Source organism: Ammodytes marinus, assembly GCF_949987685.1.
Source record: "Ammodytes marinus genome assembly, chromosome: 19".
Taxonomy (NCBI): Eukaryota; Metazoa; Chordata; class Actinopteri; order Uranoscopiformes; family Ammodytidae; genus Ammodytes; species Ammodytes marinus.
The window spans coordinates 7,957,896-7,977,193 of NC_137223.1; the positions used below are offsets into that span (position 1 = coordinate 7,957,896).

The 19,298-nt window shown below is 43.3% G+C and overlaps 2 protein-coding genes across 2 annotated transcripts in view; one reads left to right on the plus strand and one right to left on the minus strand.

Moving 5' to 3' along the window:
* Nucleotides 1-275: 275 nt before the first annotated feature.
* mrpl19 (mitochondrial ribosomal protein L19) lies at nt 276-5,757 on the minus strand. The gene is made up of 6 exons (XM_080047402.1): nt 5,655-5,757; nt 5,341-5,464; nt 3,577-3,695; nt 2,635-2,769; nt 1,768-1,949; nt 276-1,203 (listed from the first exon to the last, which is right to left on the minus strand). The coding sequence occupies exons 1-6, from the start codon at nt 5,731-5,733 to the stop codon at nt 982-984; spliced, it is 861 nt and encodes a 286-aa protein (XP_079903528.1). The 5' UTR covers nt 5,734-5,757; the 3' UTR covers nt 276-981.
* Nucleotides 5,758-7,072: 1,315 nt separating this feature from the next.
* Nucleotides 7,073-19,298, plus strand: part of eva1aa (eva-1 homolog A, regulator of programmed cell death a) — a 79,005-nt gene continuing 66,779 nt past the window's right edge. The window contains exon 1 of the mRNA XM_080048440.1: nt 7,073-7,313. Coding sequence (XP_079904566.1) covers nt 7,109-7,313 — 205 coding nt within the window. The 5' untranslated portion in view covers nt 7,073-7,108. The remainder of the gene's footprint in view (nt 7,314-19,298) is intronic.

Below are 19,298 nucleotides of genomic sequence, written 5' to 3' on the forward strand. Positions count from 1 at the left end.
ATAAGGAGTCCAAGTGTTTTTATACTTCCCGGCTGACGCTCCAACATACCATCTCAACACCACAATTTTCCATCCACAACAGTAAAACACTACCGGGTGTCCTTGGGTGTATGGTGCCTGAATACAAGTTTTGTTTTGTTTTTCTGTTTTTTTCCAAAGTGCACGGTTCCTACAGAGCCTGTTCCAAGAAACAGGTTTACTGATTTAAGTGGAAAGCTTTACACCCACAAGAAACCTACAATCTAGGACACACGCAGTGCATTTCAAACATATACTGATAACCTTCCTCGGTTTTAAACCTAAGTAAACCTGAAAAAAAAAAAAGAATATCCCTCATCGTCCGTTTAACTGAAGAAATACATGATCTGTTGTTCATCCAGCATGCCGGGAGTTCCCCTTCAAAATACTACAGGAGGACACAACAAAGGCTCAGTTACGCAACTTCTGATGGATGAGACATATGTAGACGAATGATGCCACCTTGTGTCAAGACACCGGTACTCCCATTGCAAATACATGCGTGCAAAAAAACTTAACAAAAACTGATAATAGTCCAAATGGAAACGTAACCAGGTATTTGTTCATATCAAGGAGAACATGTAATTCAAGAACTTTTAAGGTGTATTAGCTTTTATTATAGAAACCACTTAGAACATCTGCATAGCGGTAAATGTCATAACTTAGGCTGGTGACATTGAAAACTCATACTGTACAGCAGACTGACGAGACAAAAAAGGGCGGCGACATGATTCTTTTTTAGAATGGACCAAGTTTCCATGTTGGCTCCTCCTTATATACACAGGTGTGGCTTTGATTAAACCATCTGGATTAAACTTTTAAACGGATCACAATCCAGCAGAATCCATGAGAAGTGTGAACCTCATAATCCAGTTCTTTTTTCTTCACCCCCATCCCTTGGAAAAGTCTGTTGATGTTAACACTGAAGAGCGATTGCGTGTTAGGACTCAGAGGGCTCTTTATTCACTTGCTCATGCCTTGCTGGACCTCAGTGAGTATCTGCTCCTCTAGCTGTGTGGTGTCGTACTCCTTCAGCATGTCGTACTCCCTCCAAGGCATGGCCCACTTCTGAGCGTGCTCCATCTGCTCTGGGGTCAGTGACAGCTCAAAGCGGATGCCCTGGACCATGTACTTGGGTCGCTCCCAGCGCTTGGACCAAGGCTTCGGCCGCATCTTCACCTTCAGCTGGTGAAGAAACAGTCGACGGTCATTCATTTAAAATATTAAAAGTGGGAGTCAGTGATTCTGAAGAACGCTCCTTGTCAAAATCACTTTTTTGTCAAAATCGGTGAATATCTCCTCACAATGCGCTACCTGTTCATACTGTGTGTGTGTGCGCGCGCTGAATGTTGTTTTTGATTAACATTTATTTTACAGAGCCTAGGCTGTGTATTTACACCAGATCTTTCTTCAGCACACACAGTATGGACAGGTAGCGGATTGTGAGGAGATATTCACTGATTTTGACAAAAAGTGATTTTGATATCAAGTGTACTCCAGAATTGCTGACTCCGCCTTTAATATGCTGTATTTTTCTAGATTCCTATGTTGTATATGACTTTAACAGCACACGTGTTTAGACAACAAAATAAATACCATGGTTAAGGATTTAATTCCTGCTTGTGGACACTAACATTTAATATGAAGGATACTGCTGTGTTGTAACATTTTTTTTTAACAATATTAATTACAATGGATGAGACAGCTTTTGCTTATAGTAAATGGGGGTTGGCTTTGCAGCTCTCTCACCTTGTTGACGGGCACCTCTCCGGTGGGGGAGAAGGGAACAGGCTTCATGTCTGGGTCCACGGTGCTGTACTCAGACAGAGCGTCTCTCAGATACATCAGGTTGTCGTCCAGCCTCTTCTCCAGCTTCAGCACATCAACCTTCTGGATGCGAGGGCTGTACAGCTCGTAGCAGATCTCCACACCTGGAGAAATACACAACACATGCAGGGGGTTTTTACATGAAGGCCACCTTCACGTAAAAAATAATCTCCAAATGGGGAAAGTGAAGAATAAAGCTGCTCCTCTTGATTAAAGGTGCACTATGTAACTTTGACGGTGTCAGAAACGTTGGAACACTGTCTAAGGTATATTCTCATAACTTAATAAACAAACTTTCCTCACAGTAAAAAATGGATCCCTAGAACACTGTTTGAAGATATAAAGCTGCCTTAAAAGTTACTGTATCACTGTTGTTGTTATCAGCAGAGCCCACAGTTTTGTTTACAAACGTATTCAAGTCTTAAGTTTGGTTCCAGGTTCCTCAAAAATAATGATGATAGAATTATTAAAGGCTACGAATTACATGAAGAGAAAACATGTTTTGTAAACCAACTGCAGGCTCTGTAAATGTAAACCAATCTTCCTCCCCCTGAAACTGCATAGTGCACCTTTAACAAAGTTATCAACAGCGGCAAACACTAAGAGTACAGATGTGTTCTCTGTTCCCAGTATCAGTTAAATTATTGCAAATTATTTCTTCCGACATTATCTTCCTCAGTCAATATAATATGGTAGACTATATATTCCTTCATTGATGCCACAGTCTGTGTGACATTAAAGTAGACCTTTAATAAACAGTGACTACTTTAGAAGGAAAATAAACCTCACCTTGGTTATCAATGATGTTCCTCAGGACGAATGTGGCTCCCAGTCCCTTCCCTCCCCTCTGGATACAGATACCAACAAAGCGGTTTGTTTTGCCGCTGGCATTAGGGTCGGCCATGGTCACTGCCAGGATGCTCCCTTTGACACAAATTAAGACATTACACAAACGATAAACCTTAAGCATGGAATGTGACAAGAACACAGTTAACATTGCAAAGCCCTTTTTAAAATATAAGACTTCAACAAAGATACGGTTGTACAAAAACACCAATACACTTATTTTATAGTATGTACATTTTTAAATATAGATAGGAAAATATTTTGAGATGAAGAGGATAGAAGGTCCAGTCACCTTTTTGTGTATGGGAAGAACTGCCAAAATGGTCTTCTCACAGGGTTTAAGGAAGTTAGATTGAAGGAATTTTAATGCCACTCAGAATGTAATTAAGAAAACGTTAACAACCAAAATGATTTTTTTTTTTTTTTTTTTTAACCTTTATTTCTACAGGTAAATCCCATTGAGACCGAAGACTCTTTTACAAGGGAGACCTGTTTTCCTTTCCCACGTTACCATTCATACACCGATAGCAGGCTAACTATCGACATTCACACGAGGCAAGGTGGGTGAAGTGTCTTGCCCAAGGACACAACAACCATGACACAGGTGGCAGGGCGGGGATCGAACCTCCAACCCTTTGATCATCAGCCGAACCGCTCTACCAACTGAGCCACCGTCGCCCCAAAAAAACAACATTATAATTACTTACACTTAAAGACAATTATTTCCCAAATGTTTATTGCAAGACTTAATTGTTCCAATAATGTTAATGTTTATTATTTTTTTAATATCCCCCCCCCCCCCCCCGTCATTCAAAATACACAACTGAGTTATCTTAAACCCTCTTACTTCACAGTAGGTGTGCATGTACCCGTTGAGTTTCTCACCTGCGTAGAATTCGGGGATGTTGAGCACTTTCCTCCTGTCAATCATGTCTTTCCTCTCGATGTAGAATTTAAAAGGATCTGTTCTCTGTCTGGGAGGGATGAACTCTGGGCTCAGAAACCTGAGAGAGAGAGCGAGAGCGAGAGCGAGAGCGAGAGAGAGAGAGAGAGAGAGAGAGAGAGAGAGAGAGAGAGAGAGAGAGAGAGAGAGAGAGAGAGAGAGAGAGAGAGAGAGAGAGAGAGAGAGAGGGGGGGGGACACTATTAATCATATAGGCTGGGAAACCATGATAGTTTGCACTGTAGTCAGTGTTGCCAAATCCACTTTCTATAAGGGACATTGGGACTGCCCATGCATTAAATACAGTTTAAAGGATCTCTATTTAAGCAGTTGGTTTTTATATGTTATTCAAACGCATAAGACTGGTTCAAGGTTCTTTCTGGTTATTTTTTAAGGCACGAAACAGAGACATTCGTAGAGGGGCTACATATTCTACAATAGATTACAAATAGAAAAAATAAACAAAGGAGAAAATACTTCAAAATTAAGCAGCATTCATCAAAACAAGAACTTTTAAGTGATAAAAATTTGTATTTGCTTTGTTTGAATTTACAATTCAAACAAAGCAGTGTTTCTCCCTTTGCTACAATGAATATATTTGTAAAGGCCGGGATTGCTTGTTCCTGCGAGACATCTGGCAACCCTGGCACTAGTGTGTGTATTATTTACTATCTATGGTAAGGGAGAACGGGGTAAATTGTCACACGGGTTGGTTGTCACAATCGTTATATCTCGGAACCAGAAGGCGCTGTCTGTGAAATTTTGGTATGTAAATATCCACAACTGGGATCAGAGGTCACCTACATAGTCTTCCTTGGAGTTAGACTGCTGAATTTGAGGTGAGAGGACTGTTTGTGTTTTTCATGTCAAATTGAAAATATTTAGCTCCTCAGTATTTTTCTTCTAAGCTTTTACACAATGGGTTTATAACAAAACACTTGTTACCCATAAAAAGTGTGAAGGGTAAACTATAGTTTAGATTGTGGTTAGCAAGCTAATTAGTTGTCAGATGGTTGTTGGCCTTGATGCTATCAAGAAATTCAAGTTGGGGTTGGTCGTCACATTTTTTGGGGGGTTGGTTGTCACATGTTATCCAAAGGCTGCAGCCAGAAAAGGAACACAATAACGAAAGAAATTGTCAAGCTGTGTCCTCACTGACACCCCAGAGAAGGAGAGAATAGAGCAGGAAAAGGCAGCTAGCATGCAAAAGAAAAAAGGGCAACAAAATCAAAACAACCCAGTGCATCCCAAACTAGACCAACTGCCAAGGCTACAGTAAGTTATGTAGGCCTATTTGTCAACTTGACAATGCAATTACACGTTCAAATTTTGTTCTGCTTTCTCGTCTTCTTTTTAAGATTATTCCCATTAAGATAACATTGTGACAAACAACCCCATAGTGTGTGACAACCGACCCCTTGATGGGGTTGGTTGTCACAATGTGTAAGGGTGTCTTTGACGATTAATTTCTTCTTTATTACAATAAGATAGAAAAAGTGAGGGGTACACATTTCAAGCCAACACCTTAAGCTTCAATTTAATGTAGGAATGACTATTGAAAGATGTTTAGGTGATGAGCAATTCTCACTAGAGTAAAAAGTGTGCCTACTTACTACGTTCTCCCCTATATGTGTGAGTGACATGGACCTATTATTAAAGGTGGGTGACCGTGAAGATGTGTAGAAGGAGAATAAGAAAAAAACGTACTTCCTTAGAGATGCCACACTCTGTGTTTTATCAATGATGACAGGTTTGGACGGAGGGGTGAATTTTGGTGGCTGCTCGTTTTTATTCCCCGGAGCCAGACGACACATTGACGTGGACAGGAAGCCTGGAAATAACGACACAATAAGACATTAAACAGGTATTCCTGCACGTACAGTACAGCTAGTTTTGTCGCCAGCTAATAGTTAGCTTAGCTCACTTAGTGGACATACAGCTCAAGTATGACATATCTTTAAAGCCTGGCAGAACGTTATAAGGGAAAACGAAAACAAAAATAGTTTGCTCGCTTCACTTACGTTCATTGTGGCCCTGAAGGTTTCGTAATGTCCTCAATGAAAGGATGCATTTGTCTAGTCGTTTAGCGCAGGCTGCCATGTCTGACCTTCTGTTGTACACATGCGAGCGCGTACGGAAGCCGCGCATGGCGAATGTCATTGAAACGCGATTTGTCCAAAAGTGCAATGCAATCCATTATCCACAAGATGGCGCAACTATTCCGTCATAAACTATTTGAGGTGGCCCTGAGGTTGAAACATTCATGGTGCAATTTTAGCATACGTCTATAGAAAGGCATAAATGATGAATTAATGTTAAAAATCTAAATAAATATAAACTATCTTACCCAAACGTTTATGAGACATATTGTGGGACTCTTGATAGAGACAATTTGCTACCTTTACCTAACATTAAGTCTCTGTAAATGAGTCATCTTTCATAACACTTCTGTCTGTAGCCTATAACTAAATAACCATTACATTTAGAATGATGGCCGTATGTTAGGGAGAGTCAAATTTAAGTTATTTCTTGATTAGATGATTGATGATGATGCTTCAAGCTGGCTTTTCCTATTTATTTATGTTTACCTTTATTCCACTAAGAATGCAATAGTGGTGATAAGTTTTGAGAACCTATACAAGAACCTATACATTGTCAAAAGTAGCAAAAGGCCTACCATTATACATTGTAGGCTATAGGCTACTCCATTACAGGAATACATTCCTACATTCATAACTTTCCTAGATGCTTATAAGTTATATGTTCATAACAAGCACTAGAAATAGGCCTATAGCCACTTTCTTAGTGTTACTGTATGTCATTGACTTATACTTGCTGATAAATTAAGGCATAAGCAGCAGTGAAGTGTTGTTACTGGTTGAGGTGGAGCTATTTCAACTATGTTGATAATAATCCATCATTTTTAAGATGCTGATTTTTTGTTTTGCATGTACAATCTTGACCTTTCAATTGGTGACTATGTAGCCTATGTGTAATAAATATAGTTGGCTAAAGCAGAGCTAAAGTAGCCTATTTGAATATGAAATGCAGAGAAAAATGTAAAGTAGGCCTATAGTTTAAAAATAAAAGTTATTCGAAAGTTTGTAGCTTGAGCATTGCAGACTAAATGTGCCAATTTAAAAATATTTCAGAGATAAGCAGTGTTTAAACATATTTGGCCGCTGCATGTGTCAGTCTGTGGGCAGGGAACTCTGGGTCTTTGGGACCATGCAGGGGGAGCGGCGGGGCTCCAGGTGGGCTGCCTGCCTGCCTGCCTCCTCCACACAACACAGCACCACCACCAGCAGCAGCAGCCGCAGCAGCACGCAGTTAGAAATGCACGCAGCGAGTTGAGCACCACACTGCTCCAGCCCCCAGAGAGGAGCCTCGAGCCCGGTCTCACAGCGGCGCAGTGCACTGGGAGGATGAGGGAGGAGGACTAGTGTATGGGACATGGGGCCGCACGTCTCCCCGAATGCGACTCGGAACCTGCAACTCCAATGCTGCTGCTCCTGCTGGACTTTCTAAATGCTACGGAGAAAAACACAAAAACTTCGTCAAGGCGTCAAGGATGTTCTTCTCAGATGGGACTCTCTCAGCCGTCACTTGTGCGCTCCTGTTGGGAATAACGTGTCTGACCGTGCTCTGCGACCTCGCCCAGGGATCCTCAGACTTTTCAGGTTTGGGAAATTGATTGTTATGGTGTGTTCCGTGCTTTTGTAGAAAAACAATAAACAAACAAGTGTTTTGATTTGTTTTCCGAGCTTTGGAAATCAGCCTGATCCGCACTTGTTTTATTATGCGTGTGTGTGAGTTGCATTTTAAACTTCATCCCATTATAGGCTTGATAGAAGAAGGCTACACTGTAGGAGCTTGAATATAAGAAGGATACGTCATTACGCATGCTTCAGAAACTGTCGATAAGGACTCCCAGGGTAATTTTTTGTGTCGCAGCAACAACTTCCCCTCCACAGGAAGACCCGTGCCTCTGGCGTGCCGCGGCATGCACACTCAAATGTTTGCTCCGCAGACCGAGCAGAACACGCAACTTAAACATGCGGAAAAGACCCGTAGTGGTAGTAGTGTGCTTATCTTTCCAGGCCACGTCTGACACCGTTTGTGAAGAATGGCCCTCATAAGGCACTTCAAACGACAGGTTGGCCGTCACCGAAGCCATCTGGCTGCAGTAGGGATCAAGGGGTGGGTTTATCAGTATGAAGCAGTAGTTCTACAGCAGAGATTTTGCAACAGCTATCCCATTGATGCATTTGAGATAAATGGGATTATGTGGTTAATGTGTTACTAGATGGGAACCATTGTCTGGGCCCAGTGCTATCAGCAACGGCAGATTTACAGCTCAGAGAAGAAAGAAAAAAAATACACACTTTTAGAGCAGTTTTGTCAATGATTTTCTATTCTTCATATGCAATGCAGTGCATGAAGTCAATGCAGGTGCTCACATAGCCTCTTGTGCACCTGGGACCTGCCAATTACCTCAGGGTGTATGTGCAGCCTGTTGGGGACTGGAATCTGTAGGCTTTTTATATCTGCTAAGCAGCATATTACCAATCTAATGGCTTATTTTGTGTCGCATTATAGGCCATTGAGCTCCGCTGAGCCCAAGGCAAGCCTGCAGGTTTTTGTTTACAGTGCCATAAAACGGGAAGGGAGCTTTGTGTTGGTGTTAATTGGCCTCTAATGGGCCTAATGGTTGGAAACGAGCAGACTGACACTGTGGGGCGAGAAGGTGCTGTAGAGCAGATGCATGCATGTAGCCTAACATGCCCTCCGTGTATGACTGCGCGTGCATGTGTCCACGTTGCCGCCCTAATGAGCTGCCAAGGGCCATGGTGCATTGGGGGGGGGGGGGGGGGGGGGGGGGGGGGTCTGTCAACACGGTAACACTGCTGTAATTGCTGTGCATGGTGTCAGTGGTTGTTGGTTTTGTCATAAATGCTATGATACAAGCAGTAGATTAAGTGGAGGGTAATTATTATGTAAGACGGGAAAGTACGATAAGACCAGCTGATGCCAGATTGCCAATGCCCCCCCCCCCCCCCCCCCCCCCCCCCCCCACGCCTCCGGCTTAGACACGATTATGGAAATAGGCTAGCACCATGTTAATTTGTTGAAATCTCAGCATTGTTGCAATATTGCCACATTGGGAAAGTTTAAGCTCATTGGACTCTGCGGTGGCTCATTGATACGTTTAGCTCCTTTAGGCCTATCACTTTGGGATCTTCCTTTTCTATCAGTCCCTGAAAGTGGACGCCGATGTTTAGGCCCCAGATTGCAAATGTAGTTTTGCCCATCGGGGGAACTTGTGTCCTTTTTACACAGAAATGCTGTCCGAGCATGCTGGACGGTGAATGAAAGTGAAGAAAGGGGACTGCCTCGGGAATACCTCAGGGACAATGAAATCCTTCAGTGTCTCACATTCTTGACCAGCTGGAGTCTCCGTGGAGACCTGAGGGGAGCTGAGCTGTGATTGACAGCTGCCGCCAGGGTTACAGGGTGCCAAGATGTGGTATGGCTTGAGATCCAACATCTGTCAGTCAGTCACACCTCTGACAGTCATGTGGTTGTATCTGTGTGACGGGTGGGGGGGACTACTATACTTGGTTCTAGAGGCGAATATAGCCTACTCAATGGGCCCAACTGTGTTGACTTCCAAAGGAATGCTAATGTTCCTAAACAGATTGCTTAATTTCATCACATGCTATTTTTAGTCCGTGCTCTGTTTTTAGCATTTGCATTCTCACAGTTTTACAGGGGTGATGGCTGTTTCCATATTTCATCGCTGAAATGGAAACAAAACTGTGTTGGTGGGTAATTTAATTCTGTGTCTCAACCCCCATCCCCCCCCCCACCCCTGTTGTCATCCTCTTATTATACAGCTGCCTCAACGGCTAATTAGAGGTGCTGAGTGAACGGTGCAACACTTCAGATCCCCCAGGCTGTACGGAGGCGGCAGCTACCTAATTAATGCCCTTTGCCTAACGAGTAATCAATACTCTGCCCTTGACCTTTTATGTTTGGGACCTAAAACCCAGATTTCATGTCTCATCTCCATCCATGGCGAGTTATGTAACTGTTCTTTATCAGACGGCTAGCAGCAAACCATCCATTAACAGAGATATGTGCCGTGCTTCTTTTCTTTTTTTTCTTCTTCTGTGAAAATACAGACCACTCGGCACCGCAGGCATTGCACTGCACGCTGTGTCTTTACATGTTTTCACACTGAAGTACAGCCAGAGTAATCAATCGGTTGATTTATAAGTGGCTCGTGAGAAAAGAAATTTCGATTTTGACAATGTAGAATGTAACTTCAGGAGCAATTTGGCGGTTTCAGCCCTGCACTTATAATTCTATGAATGATTGAATTATTAAATGAATATAAATCACACTTGTTCTTAAAGCTCCCATATTATACACTTTTCGGTACTATTATACACCATATTATATGGTCTTAGTGGTCACTAATACGTTTTTCTTTAATTGTTTGCTGAAAAAAACTTTCAGATACTTTATTGTACTATGCTGAAGTTCAGCTAATCTCACAATGGCCTATTTTTTAAAAAGAGCTGCAGCTCCCCTCGTAAATATACAATCTTTGCGCTGCCCCCGCCCCCTGTCCGGAAGCGAAGCCAGATACGCCTCGCCCTCTGTCTGTCAGGGCCGTGGACCAATAAGAAATAGGGGTGTGGGCTGCACAGTGGAAGCTTCTGGCTTTCCAGTTTGTGAGGTCAGAAAAGGGGAAAATTCTGACTGGAGTATATTGGGTGGGGGAGGGGTGGTGGTTTCAGAAAGGGGGATTGTGAGAAAAGGAGAGTGTTATTTTTAAAAATATTTTGGCAGTCTCTAGGCACACTGTGGACCCATGGATATGTTAGAACACATTTAAAAAGTGCATTTAGCATAATATGTGACCTTTAAGTGTGTTCTAGCTCCCTCCTGTATATGAGTGTTTAGTACATACTTAGGGTCTTTTATTTCTTCTTTTTCTGTCTCCTACCCTGTGCCGTTATCAGCTGACATAGGCTGAAAACAGATTATCACTTTTGCCAACACATGGTTGTGAAGGAAAAGGGAAGGAATGAATGCCGTACTGTTTGGTGAAAAAAAAGAAAGAAAGAAGTTGAAACAATGACAGGAATCAGCCATCGAACTACAACTGGGAGTTACTGCACTCCATGTAAGCATCACAGACAAAACACGGATATTTTGTATGTTTTCTTTTTTAACTGTATAAAAAGCTAGAATCGCTACATTGTTAACTTTGTCGTTACCGGACCCTCTATGACAAGGCCAAAGGGTTACAGTGAGGTAACTTTTCTTCTCTGTCGTAAAAAAAAAAAAAAACCCCGTAGGCAAAAAGCCCATTTAACCCTAAGTCAATGGGATGTGAGGCTGTGGAGAGGGCCGAGGGGTCAGCTGAGGTCAAGCTATAGTGACTGTGAGTGTGTGGTTAGGGGATGGGGGGGGGAAGGGGAAGGGGGAGAGTTGTCATCCATCTTGCTCGTCGCTCCCCCCCCCCCCCCCTCTGTCGAACCTCAACACACACGTCGACGGTCAACAGAACACCGGCTTTTGAGGTCAGCAGTCTGAAGTGATGCAGATGTTTACGTAAGATCAGATCGATGATTTGCATTAAGATCTCCGGATATTTCTACAGGAATTCTTTTGATGGAAAGATTTCATCACATTCAAACCAATATGAATTTATTTATTTTGAGTGTTTTTCAAGGTTTTTCGGGAGTGTTGTTTGGACAAAAAAACAGAAATATGAATAATAGCTGTAGCCCCTTATGGTAATGTATCAATAAAATAAGACCTTGTTGTGCTATAACAAGACCATCGATCAGCTGATTGCTTCCCTATGCTCTAATTAGCTTCCCCGACGCTGTAGCTAACACATACACACAAGCAGACACATAAATCCACCTATGCTATTACTCTATGGGCATGCCCCTGGATTAGGCCACCCCTAACTAACTGCCTGCTCCCACACATACACATACACACAAACACACCCTTCTTCTACTACTACTACTACTACTACTACTACTGAGCGCTACTCCAGGCCCTCTCAAACATTTAATCCGCTCTGATTTTGGAGTGGTCCCGGATAAGGGTATATAGCACGCTGAACCCCATGCTTTCCTCCTCTGTGCCCCCTCTCCCTTCCCCCATCCACACGCACACACACACACACACACTCACACACACACACACACACACACACACACACACACACACACACACACACACACACACACACACACACACACAATAACTCGCTGGCTCCTTCTTCTTTCCCCACCTTCCTTTTCCCCCTCTCCCTGGGGCTTGCCCGATCACTGTTTCTGTGTCTGTGTGTGCACCAGGTGAGCTCTGTCTAAACAAATTGTGCCCCCCCCCCCCACCCCTCCCACTTGTTTTGTCTACTGCGGTGTAGGCAGGCGGCAAGGTGGACAGCAAGGGCTTGGCATAAGGCTGCTTTTCTCTTCAGACTGAATAGAGGGGGTGTGTGTTTGTGTGTGTGTGTGTGTGGGGGGGGGAGGGGGGGCACAGCTTTTCAAAGAACAAGTCTCTGTGAGCGAGTTCTCAAAGGAGTGAGTTGTCAAGACGTTTCGATTCATGGCGTGATGGTATCAGAACACGACGAGGTGGAGGGTGTCAATGAGGGAGTGGATTATTTATATATTGTGTGATTTTCTTTTGCAAAACACACTGAATCTAATGTTTAAAGCACTGTGCACCCACCAATTGATTTGATCCCTTATTGATTTCATGTGTTACATCCACCGAAAAAGCTTTACAGGCAAGAACAAATGTTGCAGAACTTGGATTTGGTTATTTGGCCCTTTTCAAATCCCTCATTAAATCAATCAAGGTGTTTTGTTTCTTAATATTGAAGAAAGAGGAGTTAACTTAGCTGTGTTTGTGCGACGGTAATAGCTAAGCGATGCCGGTTATGTAAAGCAGTGTGTGAATCCCATCTTTAAGAGTTTGGTACTAACAGGGTTTACTCTTTCAACCACAGTGTAACAAGTAAAGAGAAATGTGAAACTAAAGAGCCTTCGGGGGCAGACGACTTGAAGATGTATGCGTCTCTGTATGTGTTTATGACACTGTGTGTGTGTGTGTGTGTGTGTGTGTGTGTGTGTGTGTGTGTGTGTGTGTGTGTGTGTGTGTGTGTGTGTGTGTGTGTGTGTGTGTGTGTGTGTGTGTGTGTGTGTGTGTGTGTGTGTGTGTGTGTGTGTGTGTGTGTGTGTGTGTGTGTGTGTGTGTGTGTGTGTGTGTGTGTGTGTGTGTGTGTGTGTGTGTGTGTGTAATTTAAGGTGGAAGTCTGGCCTGGCACAAAATGATAGTGATGAGAGACATGGCCTACTGTGTTACTGTGTAGAGTCCCTCCCTCCCCCTGGATACAATAAGCACATAAACAAACACACGCATAGAGCAGAGCTTGACATCATGTCGGGGAACAACAGTGTTGGGTCGGCGATGACAGACGGGTGTTTACAACAGGAAACCACTCTTCCCATCTGCTCATTTAAAGTTCACCTTGAGGAAATTTAATCATCCCACACACACACACACTGCAATAAACACAGACGCTTTAGGGCCACAGCTTGCTTCACTGTGGAGTGATTTTAAAAAAGGGAGTGGTTGGGGAATGATATTCTACAACTCCAGCTTTTGTCTTATCTGTTTTTTTTTCTTTTACCTAAAATCAACAATGCGCTTGACGGAAATTCCAGAATCAAAGGATAAAGCATTGAATACACACAAAGTTGACAAGATTAATGGGAAGAAGTAGTTCGCCTTTTTAAAGGGCGATTCTTGTGTCGACTGAGTCAAGTCCTGGCATATATGTATATAATTCGTATTATTGTGTGCACCAATCAAAATGAAGTTTTGGTCACTCTAGTTGCCAAGGTATGTGTGGGAAGAGTGCAGATCTCTTCACTGAGCTGATGCGTAATACAATATTTGGCTGCTGTTGGGGGCAATATTACGCTAAATTAAGTCCCGGTATGCCAGTGACAGCACCACCCAAAGAGCAGAAACACACGTGACACAGGCCCACTGTTTTGTATTCAGTAAAGGTTTAGTCTGTGGACGTTTCCAGGGTGTTATATATATCAATAAAAGGCACACAGATTCCGGTATTTAATTGGCATGAAGTTTTGTTCTTTCATTTCCAATTTAGACTTTAAAATGTTACTTTTACAGTGTGTCCATTTTAAGTCTGACACTATTACACTTTCACAATAAACAGCTGTTGTTGTTCAATAAAAAACAGACAAGATGGTGGAGTTGTATTGCAAAAAAAAATGGTTGTACCACTTATCACTGCAGTTAGACATCTCTATATGATCCTGTTTCTACCTGTTTGTCATTATTCCTAACACGAGTTTGAGCTGCAGTTTATGCACAAATGATGTTTAATATGGTCAGTCCTATCTTTGCCAACTCTTTGATTCCTCCTAAATACTCCTGATGAAGCGTAATAACAACATCTCTTGGAGAATTTGCATAGCCGAATACCCAATAATCGTGTGAATTCGCCATTTGTTTTCCTCAGCGATTTACTACACTGTTATGCAGTGCCATTGACATGTTGACTGAGGGCTCACATTGGATGCCCCCCCCCCCACCCCCCCGAAAAAAAACAACAACTATAATTTGAGTGAGAGTAGATGTCACTTTTGCAAACAGTGTCTGCCTCTCACATCTGATGTTTGGGTTGAAACTCCTCAAATTAAACCCACGCTGCCTCCCACATTTGCTGTGGAGGAGTTCTAACTACCAGCTGAATAAGGCTGGCTGCAATTTGACCAAGACTCACTGTATAATCAGCAGAAAACTGCTCAACCAGTCAGCCCTTAATTTGATAATCATTATTTTGCATGGATTTCTGTCCATCCCTAAAGCCACCCCAATCGCCCAATCAGATGTTGAGCTGGATGGTTTAGTCGTAATGACTGTTTTTGGGGAGAGAAGAGGGGGTCTAATTCCTTAACCATTTACCTGCAAAGATGTGTACGCACGTAGACAATGCAGGTGTGTGTTTGCACTTGCCCTCTCTTGCGTAGGGGGGAGGGGGGGTAAGAAGCCCCAAAGAAAACACAGTCAAACATGCGAAGAAGATTGTTGAGTGGCACCCCAGCAACTGCAGCCCGCATATCTTTCTCCGTTTAGGAACAATTGTGTAATTGATTAAGAATGCCGTCTCACTTATCGTACTTTGACCACTTATTTCCCAGACAAACTTGTGTTGAATGTGTGCGCTCGCTGCATGTTCGTGGAAAATCATTGGTGATACCTAGTGCTGCAAGTACATAGAGTTGCACCATGCAGACAGCTGGGAGATGAAACTGATCCGTAGATAAACAGAAACTTGCAACTGTGTAGAAAGAGTTTCGTGTGTGTGTGTGTGTGTGTGTGTGTGTGTGTGTGTGTGTGTGTGTGTGTGTGTGTGTGTGTGTGTGTGTGTGTGTGTGTGTGTGTGTGTGTGTGTGTGTGTGTGTGTGTGTGTGTGTGTGTGTGTGTGTGTGTGTGTGTGTGTGTGTGTGTGTGTGTGTGTGTGTGTGTGTGTGTGTGTGCGTGTGTGTGTGGGCAAATGATGTACTCATGTCCACCCCATTTGTGTACCCGTTGAATTATGCTCTCTACAAGCCCCCGCGATACACACCTACATGCAAAAACCAGCGCACACACACCTTGCCTTTTAGAGAATGTTAACCATGCTTTGATGCCCCCAGCTCCCAGCCCCCCTCACCCCCCATGTCTTTCTTCTATCTTTCTGTTTCCTGGAAGCTGATTTATGTTTGGTTTAGGAGTCAACATGTCCGCCTTGATGTGGCTGCCTTTTTATTCTTCCTTCATCTTTCAATGCTCCTTTCCCTTGCTTTTCTTCAGCACAGTAGATGGGGATTGAACCTTTTTGAACATCATTAGGGTTTTTATGGTTTGATTAAACCCTTTAGAGGCAAAGAGAGAGAGAGAGAGAGAGAGAAAAAAAAGACAGAGCGATGCAGAGGTAGAGAGGTGGGGCGCGGAAGGGCCAGTCTGAACAAGGAGGCATTGTGTAGCCCCCCAACTGTGTCGGACTGACAGTCTGCATTACAGCACGCTACAGCAGCCTGCCCCGCAAAGCACTGCTAATCTGTTGCTTATACTCGCTCGCCCCTCTGGCTATCACAGGTAAGGGGGGAGAGAGATTTTCCTTTTCCTTGGTTATTTCCACGTTTCAATAATTGTTGAGATGTTTTATTAACAAAAACACAAACTTCAACCTCATGGTGATACTAGAGGAAGAAAATAGTGAATCACAAAAGCTATTAGATCATACATCCTCAGGCGACCGTGAACGTATACGCACCAAGTGTTGTGCCAATCCATCCAGTAGATGTTGATATATATTACTGGATACTAGGCTAACAATCAACAGGCTGCCAAGTCCATAACACAATATTTAAACTCAAATTCAATAGTTTTGGATTGAATAGAGAAGTGTTGACGTAACACACCAGGTTTTGTTATGTGGAATCCTCAAATAAAATAATCTTATAGGAGTAAAGCAAAGAGAAACGACGTGTCGCGGCTGAGCTGACGTGTGCAAATCAAGGCTGCTCTTTCAGCAGGCAAACACTTTTACCCGAGGAGACACCAGTTTCTTTCTTGACTCACAAAACAAACTCTCTGTTAACCTCTGGATGAATAGGGGCAAGGTTAGCTTTCACGTTTAGTCTGGTCTTTGCGGCAGATCTGTCTTGGTTCGGTTGTAAATGGAAGGAGATCTCCCTGCTAAGTCCCATTGGACATGCTGCGGACGGCTTTTCACTCCCTCAGCTCCTCGGGAGTTGTTCTATTGCTTGTTTTCACAGAGCAGCCCCCCTGATAAGCTTGTTAATTCCCCCAAAAGGTTCAGCCTTTCAGTGCCCACCCACTCCTACCTTCTTTTTTTTTTTTTCTTTTTTTTTTAGGAAATACCTCTCCTTTCTTCCCGGCGCATGTTTGAACCTCGATCGAGGTATGCTGTCTTGCTGTTATCGTATTAAAACTAATTACTGTATCTTTTTTTCTCAAGAGGTTTTTGTGGGCTTTTGACACAAATAGAGAAGGGCAGAAAATGATGGAGCAATGTGGACTCCAATGGATCACAATGATCCCAGACAGCCAAGGCAGCCAGGATGCAATGAAAGGGAATGGAGCCGCCAAGTGCAAGGGCTGTTCAGGGTTGTGGAACATAGTCTGCAAAAATAATGTTAGGTGACTGCTGACATTGGAGCACGTTGTTGTTATCAGCAGTGTTAATTGAATCATTGACTTTAACTACAACATGATGAAGCACTCCGAATTCAGCACCGTTCTAATACGAACCAGTCAGTTCTTCTCCATAGCAATGGCAGCTCATGGGTGTCAAAGTACCGTCTGCCATAACAGAAGAGACATGATATCACAGTATCAAATTCAATGGCATTATAATGGACACCTATATTTTGTTCCTGATGAAGAACATAGATGATGCCATTAAAAGAAAAGCCCATAATACTAAGTTTTCATCAGTTGTTCTGTGGCAACCATCATTTTGTCCATTATCATGCCCTTGCATCATCGCAGTTGCACTCCTCCACACAAGAAGCATAGGGTTAATTCACGCAGCTGTATCACAATCACTGCTTCAGACCACTCTTGTGCAGCTATACCGACTACGACACAACAGCAGTGAAAATGAGTGAAAGGCGATCATTTCCTTCATGACCTTTCTGTCATTTGGTCCCTTCTCTGAGCCTTAGGCTACCACTCCCAACAAAAAGCAACAATAACTCCAATCTGATCGGCTCTGGTGAGGAGGACGGCGAGGAAGAAAGACACATCTGTTGATCACTTACTGACAATAAAGCTTGGCACACTGATGCATCTGTCTTAGTGTCTGCTGCACTCGGGTCCTTGAAGAGGCAGTCTGGTCGCCACCCAGCTCTCCTAGCCCGTTAAAGTGACCATTAAAATGACTGATTCATTTCCCCTCTCCATCTCTATGTCGTTCCTTTTTTTTGTCACTAGTTTTCTCTGTGGGTGTCTGGACATGCATCCTAACACCAAGGAGGAGGGTGTTCCCTGGACCCTCTGTCCCCCCTCTGTCTTTCACCCTTCACCCCTGCATCCAACCCACGCAATGATTATTTAAAAAAAAAAAAAAAAACATACAGACAGACAGACAGACAGACACTCAGAGACTCAGATTAAAGGCGTCCTCTCACCTAGTGTCCTTTGACCCTCGGGGGGTCATAAGGATAGGCACGTGCTAACAGAGGTCGTGGGAGGGCTTGGGTGGGACCAGTATTTGGTTTTTGGGGACTCCCTAGGGTAGACTCAACAGCCACTGTGAGGCCACCTCGCAGACCGGCAGATGTTTTATAGCCACTGACTCACCCCCTCAGGATGAGCTTAAGACAACAGAGCCACTGACAGGTCGACATCCTTCCATTGTCTGCAGGAGTTAGTTAACACCGATAACCTGAAACATCGACCTGCTGCCTTGCTGCTAAAAGGGACTGAGTTAGCCTTTGACCGTCAACCCTAAGCTTCTCTTTTGGGTTAATTTAAGCTGGACCGTTTAGTGTGGATTTGTGTCCTTGGCTGTGTGTGGTTGTGATAAAGCAAGAGGAGCATGTTGTTGTGTTTATGTTCACCTCCAGATATTGAATTCCTCGCCCCGCCTGATATGTGCCTGACTTAGCATGTGGCATCCCTCCAGTTCTCCTCTGTTGTCTCCTCTCTGTCTTTGCCTGCCAGATATAACTGGCCCCGTTAGTGGTTTTGTTCTGTTATTATTTGAATGTTTTGTGCCCCATGCCATGGTTCTATGGTTACGAGCCGTAAATAAATGAAATGAAATGAAAAATGGAAAGTTCACAGTTGAGCATCATCAATTTCCCCCACAGCCCAGAATCCGAGGGAATCATGGCAATATTGGATGATCTCGAAACTCACAATTCTACCTCCGATGCCATTGCCAACACCTACTTGAATCGCAGAAAGTAGTTTACCCAATGTGTAGTGAGTGATACAATAAGGGTGTGGAAGTCAGGGTGTTGTATGAGCGTCTAGCAAAGCCAACTTTCATCCAGCATACCAAAGCTCCCGTTCCACCAATCACAATTAAAGTTTGCATTTATTTAACTGTAACCAGGATCTTTCTTAACCAGGACTATGTGTTGCCAAATCCTTAACCTCACCGCAGCATATTTTTTATTTGCCATACATCCTACCATTATAACCGTGAATGGATATTGCACCACCACATCATCAAAACACCACCTGCACTTTATGTTGGTTTTTCCTATTCATTCTCCACCCATTAATCTATTATCTATCGGTTGTATTCATATGTGAGTACATCATCCAGCATGAATTCCCTTGTCACTTCCTACGTCCGGCCTTTACTTCCATTCAGTCTTAAGATTTCCCTTCCTGTTGGCATATTGAAAACAGTTTTATAGAATTTTATCCTTTTAATACCTTAAGGCCATAACACACAAAGCCTGTTATAAGCACCGGGAAGCCCAGTGCTATTGGATTCATACGTCACATTGTGAAGGAATAAATAAGTTGTGTTTAGGAACGCTGGGGGAAGGGCGTAGGGTGTAGAA